This window comes from Rutidosis leptorrhynchoides, chromosome 1 (assembly GCF_046630445.1).
Source record: "Rutidosis leptorrhynchoides isolate AG116_Rl617_1_P2 chromosome 1, CSIRO_AGI_Rlap_v1, whole genome shotgun sequence".
In the NCBI taxonomy this organism is placed as follows: domain Eukaryota; kingdom Viridiplantae; phylum Streptophyta; class Magnoliopsida; order Asterales; family Asteraceae; genus Rutidosis; species Rutidosis leptorrhynchoides.
The window spans coordinates 703,332,706-703,357,137 of NC_092333.1; the positions used below are offsets into that span (position 1 = coordinate 703,332,706).

Here is a 24,432-nt window from a genome sequence, read left to right on the forward strand (position 1 = left end):
TTTGAGGAAGAAGTAGTAGACAATGAAATGATAAATGTTAGTAACTTATATGAGAAATCAGTGGAGTTAGAGGAAAGTAAGTTAGATGACAAACCAATTGAGTTAGAGGAAAGTAAGTTGGATAATGTAACTAAGTTATCAGATGGGGAAACTTAAGAAAGTGAGATAGATAGTGATTATTTAGGTGAAGATAGTGAAACTGAAAGTGATACTGCTTCTTTAGATCACTTATCAGAATGTGAGGAAGAGTTGATGGAGCTTAGAATTCTGAAGGCTAATGCAAAAAAGGGACCAAAACCACAAAAAAACCAAAGTTAGGAAGATCAATGAATACCCAAAAGGACAACCCTATGATGGATGCAGTTGATGATCATGAAGAGTTTATGGATGATCTTTTGAAGAAGTTAAAAGGTGATGAAGCAGACATGGAAATAGGGGTAAATAATGGGCCTGATGACAAAGTCTACTTTGATAGATTTTATGTTTGTTTGAATGGACTCAAAGAGGGATGGAAGAATGGTTGTAGAAGGGTAATAGCTTTAGATGGTTGTTTTTTAAAGAAGCCCAATCAAGGAGAGCTGTTGACTGCAATTGGAAGGGATGGGATAATCACATATTCCCTGTAGCTTGGGATGTTGTTAATGTTGAGAACAAACAAAATTGGACTTGGTTTTTAGAGCTTGTTGCAAGTGATTTGGAAGTGGAAGGTGGTGTTAGGCTAACACCCATGTCTGACCAACATAAGGGTTTATTAGAAGCTGTGAAGGACATAATGCCATATGCTGAGCATAGACAATGTGCTAGGCATATATATGAAAACTTTAGGAAAAAGTATAGTGGTGTTGAATTTAGAAATCTATTTTGGGCATCTTCTAAATGTTCTTATCCTGTTTTATTTAATACAACCATGGAAAAAGTGAAGGCTGCTAACCCAAATGCATTCACTTATTTGATTGAAAGAAATCCTAAATCTTGGTCAAGGGCATTTTTTGAAATAGAAAGATGTTGTGAGGCAGTTGAAAATGGATTTAGTAAGTGTTTTAATGCTGTCATTGTTCAATGTAGACATAAACCCATAATTACAATGTTAGAATCTATTAGGGTAATTGTTATGGAGAGAATGAATGTTATGAGAATGGTAGCTGAGTTTTGGATTGGTGATATTGCTCCTAATATAGTGAAAAGACTTGAAATTAATAAAGATCACCACAGATATGTACACTATTTATGTTGTTCACTTTAATTTCCATAGTAAATAATCTAACTGTTTAACTTGTTTGTAGATTCTGGAGTGCACTATTTGCAGGTGGTTCTGAGTTTGAAGTGAGACACAAGAATGAAGCTTTCAAAGTTAATGAAGAGACTAGAACTTGCAGCTGCAGGATGTGGCAGTTATCTGGTATTCCTTGTCCCCATGCTTGTTCAGTTATATTTGCCCTCAATAAGAGTCCAGAAGATTATATCCCTGCTTACTTTAGAAAGGATATGTACATGAGGGCATACACTACCTATCTTAAACCAGTAGGTGAAATGACAACTTGGGTACCAAATCAACAGAACAAGCTTTTACCACCACCAACTAGAACCATGCCAGGAAGACCAAAAAGAAAAAGAAGAAGAGCTGCACATGAAGGTGGTAGTGGGGTTAGGGTATCAAAGGTTGGTGCTGTAATGACATGTAAAAACTACTTAGAAGCTGGGCATAATATAAAAGGGTGTAAAAATGCTCCAAAACAGAAGGATGTAGCAGTTTCTAAACCTGTTGGAAGACCAAGGAAACAAGGAAGATGAATCTAGTGGTTATGTTGTCTTTTGATGTAGGTTTATGTCTAAAAACTGTAGTTATTAAGTCTTTTTAGAGAGCAGATTAAATCCATGTGTTGTTTTGATGTATTTTGATCTTGGTTGATGTCTTTTGTAACCAATGCACATGTAATGTAATCTACTATATAGTGATGTCTTTTATAACCAATGGTATGTAATGTAATCTGTAATGTAATGCAATATGCACTTTGGTAATATGCACCTTTCTCAATTTTATGTAATCTACTCATTTTGTAGTATGTAATCTGCACTTTTTTGCTCTTTTGTGCTCAGTTTTATGCATAGACAATGTGCTCATTTTGTGTTCATTTTTTTGCTCAGTTTGACACATCCAAAATGCTAAAAACCTTTCATTAAGATCAAACATTACAACATTACATCATCATCACAGTTCATCTAACAATTAAAAAACCTAGTGCAATACATAATACAATCACAATTACTCCCATGACTAACAACAACCTATCATAAAGCTCAACCTTGGTCTTCAAACTAGCTACTTCTTGTATGAGTTTAGAATCTTCAACATGCTGCTTTCGAGGTTCATAATTCAAAGTTTACATATGCAGTTCGTATAGAAGATCTTTGTAGTGTTGATTAGGAAGCTCATCATCAAGAAACATGAAAACCTTACACTTTCTTTGTTTATCCTGCAGAAGAAAGTTTCAATTGGGAAAAAATTCAAAATCTTAAATTTAGGGCAAACTTGAACACTTACATAAATTGGACAGCCAACAAATCTCCTTCCTGGGTTAGATCGAGTCCAAGCTATTCGTTCCTCGAAACGATACTCACAATCATAGTACTTTCTTCCTGGATTTCGATTTGTGTTGATTGAAGATGAAGAACGAGCAGATATGTTGAGTTTGGGAATATGGCTGCTGCTATGTGTGTTTTTTTTTTTAAAAGCAAAAATAATTATTATTATTGGAATATCAAATTACAAGACCCTATACACATATATACAATTTTGAAATGGAGTTACACTTTGTAGGAATCCGAATTATCGAGGGTAGCCGACGAAAACCATAAAAACTAAAGAGGGAATAAGAACTTGAAAATTCAAGCCGGGAAAGAGAGGAAAACAGTGACGATCAAGCGCCAACAAAGTTAACACAAGCTATCCCGATTAATCAAACCCTCGATAGTAGAAATAGAATTTGTAAGCAACTCTTGAGTGCAAGGGGTGTATCAGCCTATACCGACACGGTGTGGAGGATCCGCAACGAAGGAGGAGGGATTGATGAGCCATTGGTGCCACATGATTGTTTTCTTTTTACGCAATCTTTTGGATATCCAACTAAAACTTTGAGTTTGTATTTCAGAGAGAATCGAAGCGGGAGACCAAACTTTTTTGGAGAATACTTTTAAGTTTCTATGTTTCCAGATTGTGTAACACGTAATCCATTTGGTTGCTTGCCATAGTGAAGACCCGAAGTTGTTGAGAGTGAAAGCTTGATTATTGATAATAGCATCGTTTAAATTGGAGATTAATGTGTTATCTTGGGCCCACCAATCAAGAACGAGTTTCCATATTAGAGCCGTTTTAGGACAAAGTCCGAGAATGTGATCAGTGGTTTCTATGTCCATCTCGCATAAAGGGCACATAATGGAGTCGAGATCAATGCCCCGTTTGTCTAATTCGAATCTAACTGGTATCTTTTTTTGAAAGGCTCACCATATGAAGATGTAGACTTTTTGAGGCAGGAGTTTGTTGCGGGGAATCGTTGTGCTAAGAGCGTTACCACCAAGCTTTAATATGTTTATCAAATGTGCCATAGATTTGGTGGTGTATGTACCCGAGGGGTCGAGAGTGCATTTCCAAGAGTCGGGTTTATCGTATAGTGTAACGGAGGATACGATATTGTTAAGTTACATTAATTCGTTAAGAACTCGGCCATTTGGAGGTCTTGTCCAACACCAGTTACTAAATGAAGAACCGTTGTTATGCGTAATTCTTTCAGCGACAGTTGCCTCTTTGTTGGTCTCGAGCATGTATAACCTGTGAAAAAGTGTGCTGTATCGTTCCGAACCAAACCAAATATCATTCCAGAAATTGATAGAATCACCATTTCCGAGACATTTAGTGATGTAGGATGAAAATGAAGTGCCTGAGCTGTTCGCGACCTTGCCGACTTTAATAATTTCTTTCCAAACCGTGCGACCTGAAATGTTCCTGCAAGAAACGTTAAATTCTAACCCCCTCCCTTCCCATAGATACTTGTGATAATTTTGACCCATAACGCATTTTCCTCATTTTTAAATCGCCACCACCATTTACATAGTAGTGAGATATTTATGCTAAAAAGAGAGCCCACATTTAAACCGCCATTTTCGTAAGGAAGTAGTATTTGATCCAATTTTATCCAATTAATTTTATTTTCTGATGATGACCCACCCCAAAAAAATTTGCGTCTTTTGGTTTCAAGGAGGTTAAGGATGGAGGAAGGTGCATGGAAGAGAGAGAAATAGTAAAGCGGTATGCTACTTAGGATGGATTTAATGAGGGTAAGTTGACCACCAAAATAAACGGTTTTGGCCGCCCAATCGGATAGTCTTTTATCAAACTTTTACACTATTGGATGCCAAGATGAAGGGTGTGATGTGGGGACACCGATGGGAAGGCCGAGATGTAGTGACCCGAACTTTTCCATGTTTATATATATTAAATGAAATTGATATTTACATGATTAAGTGTTTCCAACATGTTAAGCAATCAAACTTGTTAAGACTTGATTAATTGGAATAGGTTTTATATAGACAATTGACCACCCAAGTTGACCGACGATTCATGAACGTTAAAACTTGTAAAAACTATATGATGACATACATATGGATATATATATTTATCATGATATTATGATAAGTATGTACCTCATTAAGTATTTTAACAATGAGTTATATACATAAAAATGAGACTATTGAATTAAGAAACTTGAAAACGGTATATATAACGATTATCGTTATAACAACGTCTTACTAATTACATATGAATCATTTTAAGATATTGATACACTATATATAAACATGTTAAATGATAAGTAAACATATCATTAAGTATAATAACAATGAACTACATATGTAAAAACAAGACTACTAACTTAAGGATTTCGAAACGAGACATATATGTAACGATTATCGTTGTAACGACATTTAACTGTATATATATCATATTAAGATATATTAATACATCATTATATCATGATAATGTAATAATTTAACATCTCATTAGATATAATAAACAATGCGTTAATAACATTTAACAAGATCGTTAACTTAAAGGTTTCAAAACAACATTTACATGTAACGACTAACGATGACTTAACGACTCAGTTAAAATGTATATACATGTAGTGTTTTAATATGTATTCATACAATTTTGAAAGACTTCAAGACATTTATCCAAGTACTTCTACTTAACAAAAATGCTTACGATTACATCCTCATTCATTTTCATCAACAATTCTACTCGTATACACTCGTATTTGTACTTGTACAATACACAGCTTCTAAATGTATTTACTATTGGTATATACACTCCAATGATCAGCTCTTAGCAGCCCATGTGAGTCACCTAACCATGTGGGAACCATCATTTAACATCTAGCATGACTTATGAGCAAGGAAACAAAAACAAGAACTCCTTTTAACCCCACTCACCTTCACCACTCACCACCTACTCCATTTCACTTCCAATTTTCTTCCCAATTCTCTTTCAAAATACACACACTCTTCCATGAACGTCTAAGTTACTATTTTTCCAGCAAAAATCATCAAATACAAGCTTTAGTTATTGTAGTGACCCGAACTTTTCCATGCTTATATATATATTAAATGAAATTGTTATTTACAAGATTAAGTGTTTCCAACATGTTAAGCAATCAAACTTGTTAAGACTTGATTAATTAAAATAGGTTTCATATAGACAATTGACCACCCAAGTTGACCGGTGATTCACGAACGTTAAAACTTGTAAAAACTATATGATGACATATATATGGTTATATATATAGTTAACATGATATTATGATAAGTAAACATATCATTAAGTATATTAATAATGAACTACCTATGTAAAAACAAGACTACTAACTTAATGATTTTGAAACGAGACATATATGTAACGATTATCATTGTAACTACATTTAATGTATATATATCATATTAAGAGATATTCTACATCATAATATCATGATAATATAATAATTTAAAATCTCATTTGATATTATAAACATTGGGTTAACAACATTTAACAAGATCGTTAACCTAAAGGTTTCAAAACAACACTTACATGTAACGACTAACGATGACTTAACGACTCAGTTAAAATGTATATACATGTAGTGTTTTGATATGTATTCATACACTTTTGAAAGAATTCAAGACACTTATCAAAATACTTCTACTTAACAAAAATGCTTACAATTACATCCTCGTTCAGTTTCATCAACAATTCTACTCGTATGCACCCGTATTCGTACTCGTACAATACACAGCTTTTAGATGTATGTACTATTGGTATATACACTCCAATGATTAGCTCTTAGCAGCCCATGTGAGTCACCTAACACATGTGGGAACATAATTTGGCAACTAGCATGAAATATCTCATAAAATTACAAAAATATGAGTAATCATTCATGACTTATTTACATGAAAACAAAATTACATATCCTTTATATCTAATCCATACACCAACGACCAAAAACACCTACAAACACTTTCATTCTTCAATTTTCTTCATCTAATTGATCTCTCTCAAGTTCTATCTTTAAGTTCTAAGTGTTCTTCATAAATTCTACAAGTTCTAGTTTCATAAAATCAAGAATACTTCCAAGTTTGCTAGCTTACTTCCAATCTTGTAGAGTGATCATCCAACCTCAAGAAATCTTTCTTATTTACAGTAAGATATCTTTCTAATACAAGGTAATACTCATATTCAAACTTTGATTCAATTTCTATAACTATAACAATCTTATTTCGAGTGAAAATCTTACTTGAACTGTTTTCGTGTCATGATTCTGCTTCAAGAACTTTCAAGCCATTCAAGGATCCTTTGAAGCTAGATCAATTTTTCTCATTTCCAGTAGCTTTATCCAGAAAACTTGAGGTAGTAATGATGTTCATAACATTATTCGATTCATACATATAAAGCTATCTTATTCGAAGGTTTAAACTTGTAATCACTAGAACATAGTTTAGTTAATTCTAAACTTGTTCGCAAACAAAAGTTAATCCTTCTAACTTGACTTTTAAAATTAACTAAACACATGTTCTATATCTATATGATATGCTAACTTAATGATTTAAAACCTGGAAACACGAAAAACACCGTAAAACTGAATTTACGCCGTCGTAGTAACACCGCGGGTTGTTTTGGGTTAGTTAATTAAAAACTATGATAAACTTTGATTTAAAAGTTGTTCTTCTGGGGAAATGATTTTTATCTCTATGTATGGGATGTATATTGAAATATGAAATCTTGTGGTCTATTGTTACGATTTGATATATATATAGGTTAAACCTATAACTCTCCAACATTTTTTTGTTGACGTTTTAAGTATGTTTATTCTCAGGTGATTATTAAGAGCTTCCGCTATCGCATACTTAAATAAGGACAAGATTTGGAGTCCATGCTTGTATGATATTGTGTAAAAACTGCATTCAAAAAACTTATTTCGTTGTAACATATTTGTATTGTAAACCATTATGTAATAGTCGTGTGTAAACAGGATATTTTAGATTATCATTATTTGATAATCTACGTAAAGCTTTTTAAACCTTTATTGATGAAATAAAGGTTATGGTTTGTTTTAAAATGAATGCAGTCTTTGAAAAACGTCTCATATAGAGGTCAAAACCTCGCAACGAAATCAATTAATATGGAACGTTTTTAATCAATAAGAACGGGACATTTCAGTTGGTATCCGAGCGTTGGTCTTAGAGAACCAGAATTTTGCATTAGTGTGTCTTATCGAGTTTGTTAGGATGCATTAGTGAGTCTGGACTTCGACCGTGTTTACTTGAAAAATGATTGCTTAACAAATTTTGTTGGAAACTATATATTTTTAACATGTGAATATTATGTGATATATTAATATCTTAACGCGTTTGATATTATGTGATAGATGTCTACCTCTAGAACAAGTCCCATTGACTCACCTAATAATAATGAAGAGTCAAATGTAAATTGGAATAATTCGTGGACTGATTCACAAGTTCCCGAAGAGGAACCGGAAGAAGAGTCGAAACCGGAAGAAGAATCGAAACCGGAAGAAGAATCGAAAACGGAAGAAGAAATAGAACCAGTGGGGGAAATAATAAAACGGTTAAGTAGAAGAAAATTCTCAACCAACCGACCAAAGTTAATTATGGTCAATGGTGTTTCCGCCAAGGAAGCAAAGTATTGGGAGGATTACCAATTCTCCGATGAATTGGATCCCGACAAGGATTCCAATAATGTTATAAAAATTACCCCAACACAATTTAATAAGGCAAAAGAGAACAATAAGGGAAAGGGCATAAAAATAGAGAAATTTGATTCCAAACCCGATGAACTTTATATGTATCGTCAACACCCGTATTTCTTAAGTTGTGACAATAACCCGGGAACCTCTAAACCACCAGGTTTTTCTAAACCAATGTGGAAAACGATGGCTCGTATTAGGGGAACATCATATATCCCTAGAAACTTGGCAAAACGAACCAAAACCGAAGAAAAAGAAACGAGCAAGTCGGAATAAGATAGTTGTATTCGTGTGGTGTAATATATGTAATATAGTGTGCTTATGCTTTATGATATATGTAAAAATTGCTTGTATTAATAAGTATTTTTTTTATGAATCTGACTCTTGTCTATTTTACAGTATAAAAACACAAAATGGATAGACAACCCAATATTTTAAGAGACCTACCCGGAGACATGATTGATGAAATCTTGTCTAGAGTCGGTCAGAATTCCTTGGCACAACTATTTAAGGCGAGATTAGTTTGTAAGACATTCGAAGAACGTTCCAAGAATGCCTTGGTTTATAAAAGGCTTTTGTTCGAAAGATGGGGGATATCACATTGGAAAATCCATAAGTTACGATGTGTTTACTTTGACGCATATATTGCGGGGAACCCAAATGCTATTTTACGCAACGGGTTAAGAAATTATTTTGACTCAATATATCCGAATATAGGACTTCGTGATTTAGAAAAAGCGGCTTACATGCAACATAAAGAAGCATGTTATGCTTACGGGTTAGTAATGTTCGCTTCTCACCAAAGTGAGAACAAGAACATCGGGCTATAACTATTAAACAAAATATTCCCACAAGTGACGGAGTCGGTAATTGGGGTAAGAAATGAGGTTTTTAGGTTATTACGAGACTGTTGGTCATTACGTAACCTTCATCCTTTTGACGACGTTACAACACATTGTCTTACTATCGGTCACAATGGTTATGTTCCACAAAACCAAGGATGGGAAATGGTATTAGTAAAACCAGAATGCATGACTTGTTTCTGGACGTATGAATTACGTGTCTTTATTGCCTTTGCTGAACGCCTTATTTATTAACTAGAATTATCTTCGCAACTACTTTGTATCAAAGTTTTATGTGCTATATTTCATGCTATATGTAAAATAGCGGTATTGTAAGTTTGCAAGTTATTGTATAAAGGCTTGAATATGATATATTTTTGTTTTTTTTGTTTTTGTGATTAGTTTTTCATATAGAATTGTAGTAGTTGAAATGGTATGTTAGCTACTAAGTATGAACTTAACGGGTAGGTACTACCCGAATTAAAGAGTATAAAACGCTAATATGAAGAAAGAGCTTTTATAAATAAGTACATATTACGCTACGAAATACTATTGACTACTCTTGATATTCTATATGATTAACTCGTTTCATTTGACTATTTTGAAGGAAATGGCACCGACTACTCGACACACCTTGAATATGAGCGAAGAGGAATTTCGTGCCTTTCTTGATTCAAACATAGCCGCAGTACAGGCTGCGCTACATACCAACAATAACCTTAGATCTAGCAGTACAGAAAATCGTGTAGGATGCACCTACAAAGAATTCACTGCCTGCAAACCTTTGGAATTTGATGGAACCGAAGGACCGATCAGATTGAAACGGTGGACCGAGAAGGTCGAATCGGTGTTTGCCATAAGTAAGTATACTAAAGAGGACAAAGTGAAGTACGCTACGCATACCTTCACAGGTTCTGCGTTAACATGGTGGAATACCTATCTAGAGCAAGTGGGACAAGATGATGCTTACGCACTACCGTGGTCAGCATTCAAGCACTTGATGAACGAGAAGTACCGTCCCAGAACCGAGGTCAATAAGCTCAAGACAGAACTTAGAGGGTTACGAACCCAAGGATTTGATATTACCACGTACGAAAGACGATTCACAGAATTATGCCTATTGTGTCCGGGAGCGTTCGAAGATGAGGAAGAAAAGATCGACGCGTTTGTGAAAGGATTACCGGAAAGAATCCAAGAAGATATAAGTTCACACGAGCCCGCCTCCATACAACAGGCATGTAGAGTGGCTCACAAACTAGTGAACCAGATTAAAGAAAGAATTAAAGAACAGACTGTTGAAGAGGCCAATGTGAAGCAAGTCAAAAGAAAGTGGGAGGAAAACGGTGATAAGAATCACCAATACAACAACAACAGAAATTACAACAATAATCGCAACAACTATCCCAACAATCGCAACATCAATCACAACTACAACAAACGGCCCAACAACAACAACAACAACAACAACAACAGCAACTACAACAATCATCCCAACAACAATAATAACCGCAACAACAACAACAATCAGAAGCAGCTATGTCAAAGGTGTGAAAAGTATCACTCGGGGTTCTGCACCAAATTTTGCAACAAGTGTAAAAGAAATGGTCATAGCGCGGCGAAGTGTGAGGTCTACGGACCAGGGGTTAACAGAACGAAAGGAACAAATGGTGTCAGAATGAGTAATGGCAGAGCAAGTAGTGTCGGAGCAAGTTATGCCAATGTAGTTTGTTATAAATGTGAAAAACCGGGCCACATTATTAGAAATTGCCCGAACTAGGAGAACACGAATGGACAAGGCCGCGGAAGAGTTTTCAATATTAATGCGGCAGAGGCACAGGAAGACCCGGAGCTTGTTACGGGTACGTTTCTTATTGACAATAAATCTGCTTACGTTTTATTTGATTCGGGTGTGGATAGAAGCTATATGAGTAGAGATTTATGTGCTAAATTAAGTTGTCCATTGACGCCTTTGGATAGTAAATTTTTACTCGAATTAGCAAATGGTAAATTAATTTCAGCAGATAATATATGTCGGAATCTAGAAATTAAACTGGTTAGCGAAACATTTAAGATTGACTTGATACCAGTAGAGTTAGGGAGTTTTGATGTGATAATCGGTATGGACTGGTTGAAAGAAGTGAAAGCAGAGATTGTTTGTTACAAAAATGCAATTCGCATTATACGAGAAAAAGGAAAACCCTTAATGGTGTACAGAGAAAAGGGCAACACGAAGCTACATCTTATTAGTAATTTGAAGGCACAAAAACTAATAAGAAAAGGTTGCTATGCTGTTCTAGCACACGTCGAGAAAGTACAAACTGAAGAAAAGAGCATCAATGATGTTCCCGTCGCACAAGAATTTCCCGATGTATTTTCGAAAGAATTACCGGGATTACCCCCACATCGATCCGTTGAATTTCAAATAGATCTTGTACCAAGAGCTGCACCAATAGCTCGTGCTCCTTACAGACTCGCACCCAGCGAGATGAAAGAACTGCAAAGCCAATTACAAGAACTTTTAGAGCGTGGTTTCATTCGACCAAGCACATCACCGTGGGGAGCTCCTGTTTTGTTTGTCAAGAAGAAAGATGGTACATTCAGGTTGTGTATCGACTACCGAGAGTTGAACAAACTTACCATCAAGAACCGCTACCCACTACCGAGAATCGACGACTTATTTGATCAACTACAAGGCTCGTCTGTTTATTCAAAGATTGACTTACGTTCCGGGTATCATCAAATGCGGGTGAAAGAAGATGATATTCTAAAGACTGCTTTCAGAACACGTTACGGTCATTACGAGTTTATGGTCATGCCGTTTGGTTTAACTAATGCACCAGCTGTGTTCATGGACCTTATGAACCGAGTGTGTGGACCATACCTTGACAAGTTTGTCATTGTTTTCATTGATGACATACTTATTTACTCAAAGAATGACCAAGAACACGGTGAACATTTAAGAAAGGTGTTAGAAATATTGAGGAAGGAAGAATTGTACGCTAAGTTTTCAAAGTGTGCATTTTGGTTGGAAGAAGTTCAATTCCTTGGTCACATAGTGAACAAAGAAGGTATTAAGGTGGATCCGGCAAAGATAGAAACTGTTGAAAAGTGAGAAACCCCGAAAACTCCAAAACACATACGCCAGTTTTTAGGACTAGCTGGTTACTACAGAAGGTTCATCCAAGACTTTTCCAGAATAGCAAAACCCTTGACTGCATTAACGTATAAAGGGAAGAAATTTGAATGGAAGGATGAACAAGAGAAAGCGTTTCAGTTATTGAAGAAAAAGCTAACTACGGCACCTATATTGTCATTGCCTGAAGGGAATGATAATTTTGTGATTTATTTTGACGCATCAAAGCAAGGTCTCGGTTGTGTATTAATGTAATGATCGAAGGTGATTGCTTATGCGTCTAGACAATTGAAGATTCATGAACAAAATTATACGACGCATGATTTGGAATTAGGCGCGGTTGTTTTTGCATTAAAGACTTGGAGGCACTACTTATATGGGGTTAAAAGTATTATATATACCGACCACAAAAGTCTTCAACACATATTTAATCAGAAACAACTGAATATGAGACAGCGTAGGTGGATTGAATTGTTGAATGATTACGACTTTGAGATTCGTTACCACCTGGGGAAGGCAAATGTGGTAGCCGACGCCTTGAGCAGGAAGGACAGAGAACCCATTCGAGTAAAATCTATGAATATAATGATTCACAATAACCTTACTACTCAAATAAAGGAGGCGCAACAAGGAGTTTTAAAAGAGGGAAATTTAAAGGATGAAATACCCAAAGGATCGGAGAAGCATCTTAATATTCGAGAAGACGGAACCCGGTATAGGGCTGAAAGGATTTGGGTACCAAAATTTGGAGATATGATAGAAATGGTACTTAGAGAAGCTCATAAAACCAGATACTCAATACATCCTGGAACGGGGAAGATGTACAAGGATCTCAAGAAACATTTTTGGTGGTCGGGTATGAAAGCCGATGTTGCTAAATACGTAGGAGAATGTTTGACGTGTTCTAAGGTCAAAGCTGAGCATCAGAAACCATCAGGTCTACTTCAACAACCCGAAATCCCGGAATGGAAATGGGAAAACATTACCATGGATTTTATCACTAAATTGCCAAGGACTGCAAGTGGTTTTGATACTATTTGGGTAATAGTTGATCGTCTCACCAAATCAGCACACTTCCTGCCAATAAGAGAAGATGACAAGATGGAGAAGTTAGCACGACTGTATTTGAAGGAAGTCGTCTCCAGCCATGGAATACCAATCTCTATTATCTCTGATAGGGATGACAGATTTATTTCAAGATTCTGGCAGACATTACAGCAAGAATTAGGAACTCGTCTAGACATGAGTACTGCCTATCATCCACAAACTGATGGGCAGAGCGAAAGGATGATACAAACGCTTGAAGACATGCTACGAGCAGGTGTTATTGATTTCAGAAACAGTTGGGATCGACATCTACCGTTAGCAGAATTTTCCTACAACAACAACTACCATTCAAGCATTGAGATGGAACCGTGTGAAGCACTTTATGGTAGAAAGTGCAGGTCTCTGATTTGTTGGAGTGAAGTGGGGGATAGACAGATTACGGGTCCGGAGATAATACAAGAAACTACTGAGAAGATCATCCAAATTCAACAACGGTTGAAAACCGCCCAAAGTCGACAAAAGAGCTACGCTGACATTAAAAGAAAAGATATAGAATTTGAAATTAGAGAGATGGTCATGCTTAAAGTTACTCCTTGGAAAGGCGTTGTTCGATTTGGTAAACGAGGGAAATTAAATTCAAGGTATATCGGACCATTCAAGATTATTGATCGTGTCGGACCAGTAGCTTACCGACTTGAGCTACCTCAACAACTCGCGGCTGTACATAACACTTTCCACGTCTCGAATTTGAAGAAATGTTTTGCTAAAGAAGATCTCACTATTCCGTTAGATGAAATCCAAATTAACGAAAAACTTCAATTCATCGAAGAACCCGTCGAAATAATGGATCGTGAGGTTAAAAGACTTAAGCAAAACAAGATACCAATTGTTAAGCTTCGATGAAATGCTCGTAGAGGACCCGAGTTCACCTGGGAATGAGAAGATCAGATGAAGAAGAAATACCCGCATTTATTTCCAGAAGATACGTCAATACCTTCAACTGCTTAAAATTTCGGGACGAAATTTATTTAACTGGTAGGTACTGTAGTGACCCGAACTTTTCCATGTTTATATATATATTAAATGAAATTTTTATTTACATGATTAAGTATTTCCAACATGTTAAGCAATCAAACTTGTTAAAACTTGATTAATTGAAATAGGTTCCATATAGACAATTGACCACCCAAGTTGACCGGTGATTCACGAACGTTAAAACTTGTAAAAACTATATGATGACATATATATGGTTATATATATAGTTAACATGATATTGTGATAAGTAAACATATCATTAAGTATAATAATAATGAACTACATATGTAAAAACAAGACTACTAACTTAATGATTTTGAAACGAGACATATATGTAACGATTATCATTGTAACGACATTTAATGTATATATATGTAGTGTTTTAATATGTATTCATACACTTTTGAAAGACTTCAAGACACTTATCAAAATACTTCTACTTAACAAAAATGCTTACAATTACATCCTCGTTCAGTTTCATCAACAATTCTACTCGTATGCACCCGTATTCGTACTCGTACAATACACAGCTTTTAGATGTATGTACTATTGGTATATACACTCCAATGATTAGATCTTAGCAGCCCATGTGAGTCACCTAACACATGTGGGAACATCATTTGGCAACTAGCATGAAATATCTCATAAAATTACAAAAATATGAGTAATCATTCATGACTTATTTACATGAAAACAAAATTACATATCCTTTATATCTAATCCATACACCAACAACCAAAAATACCTACAAACACTTTCATTCTTCAATTTTCTTCATCTAGTTGATCTCTCTCAAGTTCTATCTTCAAGTTCTAAGTGTTCTTCATAAATTCTACAAGTTCTAGTTTCATAAAATCAAGAATACTTCCAAGTTTGCTAGCTTACTTCCAATCTTGTAGAATGATCATCCAACCTCAAGAAATCTTTCTTATTTATAGTAAGATATCTTTCTGATACAAGGTAATACTCATATTCAAACTTTGATTCAATTTCTATAACTATAACAATCTTATTTCGAGTGAAAATCTTACTTGAACTGTTTTCGTGTCATGATTCTGCTTCAAGAACTTTCAAGCCATCCAAGGACCCTTTGAAGCTAGATCAATTTTTCTCATTTCTAGTAGCTTTATCCAGAAAACTTGAGGTAGTAATGATGTTCATAACATCATTCGATTCATACATATAAAGCTATCTTATTCGAAGGTTTAAACTTGTAATCACTAGAACATAGTTTAGTTAATTCTAAACTTGTTCGCAAACAAAAGTTAATCCTTCTAACTTGACTTTTAAAATCAACTAAACACATTTTCTATATCTATATGATATGCTAACTTAATGATTTAAAACCCGGAAACACGAAAAACACCGTAAAACCAGATTTACGCCATCGTAGTAACACCGCGGCCTGTTTTGGGTTAGTTAATTAAAAACTATGATAAACTTTGATTTAAAAGTTGTTCTTCTGGGAAAATGATTTTTATCTCTATGTATGGGATGTATATTGAAATATGAAATCTTGTGGTCTATTGTTACGATTTGATATATATAGGTTAAACCTATAACTCAACTACATTTTTTGTTGACGTTTTAAGTATGTTTATTCTCAGGTGATTATTAAGAGCTTCCGCTGTCGCATACTTAAATAAGGGCAAGATTTGGAGTCCATGCTTGTATGATATTGTGTAAAAATTGCATTCAAGAAACTTATTTCGTTGTAACATATTTGTATTGTAAACCATTATGTAATAGTCGTGTGTAAACAGGATATTTTAGATTATCATTATTTGATAATCTACGTAAAGCTTTTTAAACCTTTATTGATGAAATAAAGGTTATGGTTTGTTTTAAAATGAATGCAGTCTTTGAAAAACGTCTCATATAGAGGTCAAAACCTCGCAACGAAATCAATTAATATGGAACGTTTTTAATCAATAAGAACGGGACATTTCAGTTATTACCTATAATCATCATAAAAATAATTACTCAAGAACACAGCAAGAACACTTCCAAGTTTACAAGTTTACTTCCAAGTTTCCTAATCCATTCCAAGCAATCATCTAAGATCAAGAAACCTTTGTTATTTACAGTAGGTTATCTTTCTAAATCAAGGTAATATTCATATTCAAGTTTTGATTCAATTTCTATAACTATAACTATCTTAATTCGAGTAATAATCTTACTTGAACTTGTTTTTGTGTCATGATTCTATTTCAAGAACTTCCAAGCCATCAAAGATCCTTTGAAGCTCAAGTTATTTTTTCATCATTTTCAGTAGATTTACCTACTAAACTTGATGTAGTAATGATTTTCATAACATCATTCGATTCATATATGTATAACTATCTTATTCGAAGATTTGAACATGTAATCACTAGAACATAGTTTAGTTAATTCTAAACTTGTTCGCAAACAAAAGTTAATCCTTCTAACTTGACTTTTAAAATCAACTAAACACATGTTCTATATCTATATGATATGCTAACTTAATGATTTAAAGCTTGAAAACACGAAAAATACCGTAAAACTGGATATACGCCGTCGTAATAACACCGCGGGCTGTTTTAGGTTAGTTAATTAAAAACTATGATAAAATTTGATTTAAAAGTTGTTCTTCTGGAAAAATGATTTTTGTTATGAACATGAAACTATATCCAAAAATCATGGTTAAACTCAAAGTGGAAGTATGTTTTCCAAAATTGTCATCTAGACGTCGTTCTTTCGACTGAAATGACTACCTTTACAAAAACGACTTGTAACCTATATTTCTGACTATAAACTTATACTTTTTCTGTTTATATTCATAAACTTAAGTTCAATATGAAACCATAGCAACTTGAATCACTCAAAACGGATTTAAAACGAAGAAGTTATGGGTAAAACAAGATTGGATATTTTTGCTTGTTGTAACTACGTGAAAATTGGTAACAAATCTATATTAAACATATCCTAGCTAACTCATATTGTATTATACATGTATTCTAATATATTATGTAATCTTGGAATATCATAGACACGTATGCAAATGTTTTGACATATCATATCACCCATGTATATATATTATTTGGAACAACCATAGACACTCTATATGCAGTAATGTTGGAGTTAGCTATACAGGGTTGAGGTTGATTCCAAAAATATATATACTTTGAGTTGTGATCTAGCCTGAGACGTGTATACACTGGGTCGTGGATTGATTCAAGATAATATATATATCGATTTATTTCTGTACATCTAACTGTGGACAACTAGTTGTAGGTTACTAACGAGGACAACTGACTTAATAAACTTAAAACAGTAAAACGTATTAAAAATGTTGTAAATATATTTTGAACATACTTTGATATATATGTACATATTTGTTATAGGTTCGTGAATCGACCAGTGGCCAAGTCTTACTTCCCGACGAAGTAAAAATCTGTGAAAGTGAGTTATAGTCCCACTTTTAAAATCTAATATTTTTGGGATGTGAATACATGCAGCTTTCTAAATGTTTTACAAAATAGATACAAGTACGCGAAACTACATTCTATGGTTGGATTAATAAACCGAATACTGCCCCTTCAAGTCTGGTAGCCTAAGAATTAAGGAAATGACCCCTAATTGACGCGAATCCTAAAGATAGATCTATGAGCCTAACAAACCCCATTCTGGAATTTGGAATGCTTTAATACTTCGATTTATATGGTGATTGCGATTGCCAATTTATGACATACTTGCGAGTATGCGGGGAATATTCTATATGCATTATGTTAATGTCGGTTACCAGGTGTTCATCATAGAATGATTTTTATACACTTGCGAGTGTAGGATTATTGAATAAATGAAATCTTGTGGTCTATTATATTAATTTGATAATATATTGGTTAAACCTATAACTCACCAATATTTTTGTTGACGTTTAAAGCATGTTTATTCTCAGGTGATTATTAAGAGCTTCTGCTATTGCATGCTAATATATGGACAAGACTTGGTGTCAGCATGCTTGTATAATATTGTTTAAAACTGCATTCGAGATTTACTTTGTTGTAACATATTAATATTGTAAACCAATATATATCAGTAGTGTGTAAGTGTGATATTTTTAGATTATCATTTCTGATAATCTAGGTGGTGTCCTTTTAATCTTGTCGATAAAATAAAGGTTATGGTTTGTTTTAAAAACGAATGCAGTCTTTTAAAAACGTCTCATATAGAGGTCAAAATCTCGCAACCAATCAATTAATATGGAACGTTTATAATCAATATGAACGGGACATTTCAGTTGGTATCAGAGCATTGGTCTTAGAGAACCAGAAAATATGCATTAGTGTGTCTTATCGAGTTTGTTAGGATGCATTAGTGAGTCTGGACTTCGACCGTATTTTCTTTAAAAATGATTGATTAATATTTTTTTTTGTTGGAAACTACAAATTGTAACATGTAAATATTATGTGATAAATTAATCTCTTAACATATTTGATATTGTGTGATAGACGTCTACCTCTAGTACAAATCCCATCGACTCACCTAATAACAATGAAGAGTCGAATATATATTGGGAAGATTCACAAATTCCCGAAGAGGAACCGGAAGAGGAGGAACCGAAAGAGGAGGAACCGGAAGAAGAAGAAGTTTCGGAGGAAGAAATATTGATACCTACAGTAAATCAATTAAATAAAAGAAATTCCTCAACCAACGGACCAAAGTTAAAAATAGTCAATGGTGTTTCCGCCAAGGAAGCAAAATATTGGAAAGATTACCAATTTTCCGATGAATCGGATCCCCATGAGGATTCCGATGATGTTATAGAAATTACCTCGACCCAATTTAATAAAGCAAAAGAAAATAATAGGGGAAAAGGTATAAAAATAGAGAAACCTGATTCCAACCCCGATGAACTTTATATGTATCGGCAACATCCGTATTTCCTAAAATGTAACAATAACCCGGGAACCTCTAAACCACCAGGTTTTTCTAAACCATTGTGGAAAAAAATGGCTCGTATTAGAGGAACACCATATATCCCTAGAAAATTAGGAAAACGAACCAAGTCCGAAGAAGAAGAAACCAGTGATTCAGATTAGAGGGTTGTAATTATGTTATGTATTATATGTATTGTAGTGTGCTTGTACTTTTATGTTCTATGTAAAAATTGTTTGTATTATTTGTTAATTATCTTTTACGAATCTAATCCTTGTCTATTTTAGAGTATAAAAACAAAATGGACGTTAAGGGTAGACAACCGAATATTTTAGAAGACCTACCACAGGATATGATTGAGGAAATCTTGTCTAGAGTCGGTTAGAATTCATCAGCACATTTAGTTATGGCGAAATTAACTTGTCAAACATTTGAAAGACTTTCCAAAAATGCCTTAGTTTATAAAAGGCTTTCCTTTGATAGGTGGGGTATATCACATTGAGGAGACCGTAAGTTACGCCGTGTTTTCTTTAAAGCGTTAAATGCGGGGAACGCAAATGCAATTTTACGCTTTGGGTTAAGAACCTATTTTGACTCAACATATCCCAACATAGGGTTTCGTGAGTTAGAAAGAGCTTCTAACATGCAACATAAAGTAGCATGTTATACTTATGGGTTAGTGATGTTCGCTTCTTACCAAAGTGAGAAAAAGAACATCGGGTTACAACTTTTAAATAAAACCTTCCCACAAGTGACGGATTCAGTAGTTGGGATGAGAAACAAGGTTTTTAGATTATTACGGGGCTGTTGGACATTACAAAACCCTCGTACTTTTGACGACATTACAACATGCTGCCTAGCCAAATATCATAACGGTTACTTTCCACAAGACCAAGGATGGGAAGTCGTCTTAGTAAAACCAGAATGCATGACTTGTTTCTGGACTTTTGAATTACATGTCTTTATTTCTTTTGCTGAACAACTTGCGTATTAACTAGAATTGCCTTTATAGCTGCCGAGTAGCAAAGTTATTATGTGCTATATTTCATCCTATATGTATAATAGCGGTATTGTAAGTTTGTAAAATATTGTATAAAAGTTTGAACGCGAAATATTATTATAATCAGTTTTTCATATAGAATTGTAGTAGTTAAATTGTATATTAGCTACTAAGTATGAACTTAACGGGTAGGTACTACCCGAATTATAACTATAAAACGCTAATATGAAGAAAAAGCTTTTATAAATGAGTTCATATTATGCTACGAAATACTATTGACTACTCTTAATATTCTATATGATTAACTTAATTCTTTTGGGCTATTTTTGAAGAAAATGGCACCAACGACTCGTCAGAATTTGAACATGAGTGAGGAAGACTTCCGTGTTTTCCTTGCAGCAAACATAGCCGCAGTACAGGCTGCGATGCATAATAACAATAACTCTGGATCTAGCAGTGGAACTAATTCCACAAGAAATCGTGTAGGATGCTCCTACAAAGAATTCACTGCCTGCAAACCTTTGGAATTTGATGGAACCGAAGGACCAATTGGATTGAAACGGTGGACCGAGAAAGTCGAATCGGTGTTTGCCATAAGTAAGTGTACTGAAGAGGACAAAGTTAAGTACGCTACGCATACCTTCACAGGTACTGCGTTAACATGGTGGAACACCTATCTTGAACAGGTAGGACAAAATGCTGCTTACACACTACCGTGGTTGGCATTCAAGCAATTGATGAACGAGTAGTACCGTCCTAGAAACGAAGTCAATAAGCTCAAGGTAGAACTTAGAGAGTTACGAACACAAGGGTTCGACATTACAACATATGAACGAAGATTCACAGAGTTATGGCTATTGTGTCCGGGAGTGTTCGAAGATGAAGAAGAGAAGATCGACGCGTTTGTAAAAGGGTTACCAGTAAGGATTCAAGAAGATGTGAGTTCACACGAGCCCACTTCCATACAAAAGGCAAGTCGAATGGCTCATAAACTCATAAATCTGATTGAGGGGAGAATTAAAGAGCAAGCGACCAAAGAAGCCAACACGAAACAAGTCAAGAGGAAGTGGGAAGAAAACAGTGACAAGAGTCACCAATACAACAACAACAACAACAATAATCGCAATTACAAATGCAATAACTACCACCACAACCGCAACTTTAACCGCAACAACAATAACAATCCCAACAACAACTACAACAACTACAATAACCGTTCTAACAATAACAACCACCGAAACAACAACAATCCTAACAATAACAACCAGAGGCAGAAACCATGCCAGAGGTGTGAAGGATACCATCCGACTAGGCTTTGTACGACATCGTGTACTAAGTGTAATAGAAAGGGTCATGGTACAACGAAGTGTGAAGTTTACGGACCAATGGCTAACAAGAATAGAAGAACAAATAATGTCGGAACAAATAATACCGCCATTATTTGTTATGGATGTGGGAAGCCGGGTCATATCAGAAATGAATGCCTAAATCAGGGGAATACTAATGGACAGGGCCGCGGAAGAGTTTTCAATATTAATACGGTAGAAGCGCAAGAAGACCCGGAGCTTGTTACAGGTACGTTTCTTATTGATGAAAAACCTGCTTATGTTTTATTTGATTCTGGTGCGGATAGAAGTTATATGAGTAGAGATTTTTGTGCTAAATTAAGTGGTCCATTGACGCCTATGAATAATAAATTTTTACTCGAATTAGCAAACGGTAAATTAATTTCGGCAGATAAAATACGTCGGAATCGAGAAATTAAACTGGTTAGCGAAACGTTTAAGATTGATTTGATACCCAGTAGAGTTAGGGAGTTTTGATGTGATAATTGGCATGGACTGGTTGAAAACGGAGAGAGCAGAAATCGTATGTTACAAAAATGCAATTCGCATTGTACGAAAAGAAGGAAAACCCTTAATGGTATACAGAGAAAAGAGCAACGCGAAGTTAAATCTTATTAGTAATTTGAAGGCGCAAAAACTAATAAGAAAATGTTGTTACGTCATTCTAGCACACATCGAGGAAGTTAAACCTGAAGAAAAGAACATCAGTGATGTTCCTGTCGCAAAAGAATTTCCCGATGTATTTCCGAAAGAATTACTGGGATTACCCCCACATCGATCCGTTGAATTTCAAATAGACCTTGTACCAGGAGCTGCACCAATAGCTCGTGCTCCATACAGACTCACACCCAGTGAAATAAAGGAACTCCAAAACCAACTACAAGAACTTTTAGAGCGTGGTTTTGTACGACCAGGTACATCACCATGGGGAGCTCCTGTTTTGTTTGTCAAAAAGAAGGATGGTACATTCAGGTTGTGTATCGACTACCGAGAGTTGAACAAACTTACCATCAAGAACCGTTATCCACTACCGATAATTGACGACTTATTTGATCAACTACAAGGCTCGTCAGTTTATTCGAAGATTGATTTACGTTCTGGGTATCATCAAATGCGGGTGAAGGAGGATGATATTCCGAAGACTGCTTTCAGAACGCGTTACGGTCATTACGAGTTTATGGTTATGTCATTTAGGTTGACTAACGCACCAGCTATGTTCATGGACCTCATGAACCGAGTGTGTGGACCATACCTTGACAAGTTTGTCATTGTTTTCATCGATGACATAATTGTTTACTCAAAGAATAATCAAGAGCACGAAGAACATTTAAGAAAAGTGCTAGAGTTGTTGAGGAAAGAAATACTGTACGCTAAATTTTCAAAGTGTGCATTTTGGTTGGAAGAAGTTCAATTCCTCGGTCACATAGTGAACAAAGAAGGTATTCAGGTGGATCCGGCAAAGATTGAAACCGTTGAAAAGTGGGAAACCCCGAAAACTCCGAAGCATATACGTCAATTTTTAGGATTGGCTGGTTACTACAGAAGATTCATCCAGGATTTTTCCAAAATAGCAAAACCCTTGACTGCATTAATGCATAAAGGGAAGAAATTTGAATGGAAGGATGAGCAGGAGAAGGCGTTTCAATTGTTGAAGAAAAAGTTAACTACGACACCTATATTGTCATTACCTGAAGGGAATGATGATTTTGTGATATATTGTGACGCCTCAAAGCAAGGTCTCGGTTGTGTATTAATGCAACGAACGAAGGTAATTGCTTATGCGTCTAGACAATTGAAGGTTCACGAGCAGAATTATACGACGCATGATTTGGAATTAGGCGCGGTTCTTTTTGCATTAAAGACTTGGAGGCACTACTTTTATGAGGTCAAAAGTATTATATATACCGATCACAAAAGTCTCCAACACATATTTAATCAGAAACAACTAAACATGAGACAGCGTAGGTGGATTGAGTTATTAAATGATTACGATTTCGAGATTCGTTACCACCCGGGGAAGGCAAATGTGGTAGCCAACGCCTTGAGCAGAAAGGACAGAGAACCCATTCGAGTAAAAGCTATGAATATAATGATTCACAATAACTTACTACTCAAAAGGAAGACGGAACCCGGTATAGGGCTGAAAGGATTTGGGTACCAAAATTTGAAGATATGAGAGAAATGGTACTTAGAGAAGCTCATAAAACCAGATACTCAATACATCCTGGAACGGGGAAGATGTACAAGGATCTCAAGAAACATTTTTGGTAGCCGGGTATGAAAGCCGATGTTGCTAAATACGTATGAGAATATTTGACGTGTTCTAAGGTCAAAGCTGAGCATCAAAAACCATCAGGTCTACTTCAACAACCCGAAATCCCGGAATGGAAATAGAAAAACATTACCATGGATTTCATCACTAAATTTCCAAGGACTGCAAGTGGTTTTGATACTATTTGGGTAATAGTTGATCGTCTCACCAAATCAGCACACTTCCTGCCAATAAGAGAAGATGACAAGATGGAGAAGTTAGCACGACTGTATTTGAAGGAAGTCGTCTCCAGACATGGAATACCAATCTATATTATCTCTGATAGGGATGGCAGATTTATTTCAAGATTCTGGCAGACATTACAGCAAGCATTAGGAACTCGTCTAGACATGAGTACTGCCTATCATCCACAAACAGATGGACAGAGCAAAAGGACGATATAAATGCTTGAAGACATGCTACGAGCATGTGTTATTGATTTCGAAAACAGTTAGGATCGACTTCTACCGTTAGCAGAATTTTCCTACAACAACAGCTACCATTCAAGCATTGAGATGGTGCCGTTTG

General features: G+C 35.3%; 1 protein-coding gene across 1 annotated transcript; it reads left to right on the forward strand.

The window, feature by feature from the left end:
- Positions 1 to 326: 326 nt before the first annotated feature.
- LOC139853517 (uncharacterized) lies at positions 327 to 1,791 on the forward strand. Its single transcript, XM_071842910.1, has 3 exons — positions 327 to 519; positions 561 to 1,157; positions 1,307 to 1,791. Exons 1-3 carry the CDS (start codon positions 327 to 329, stop codon positions 1,789 to 1,791), a joined length of 1,275 nt encoding a protein of 424 aa, XP_071699011.1.
- Positions 1,792 to 24,432: the final 22,641 nt, after the last annotated feature.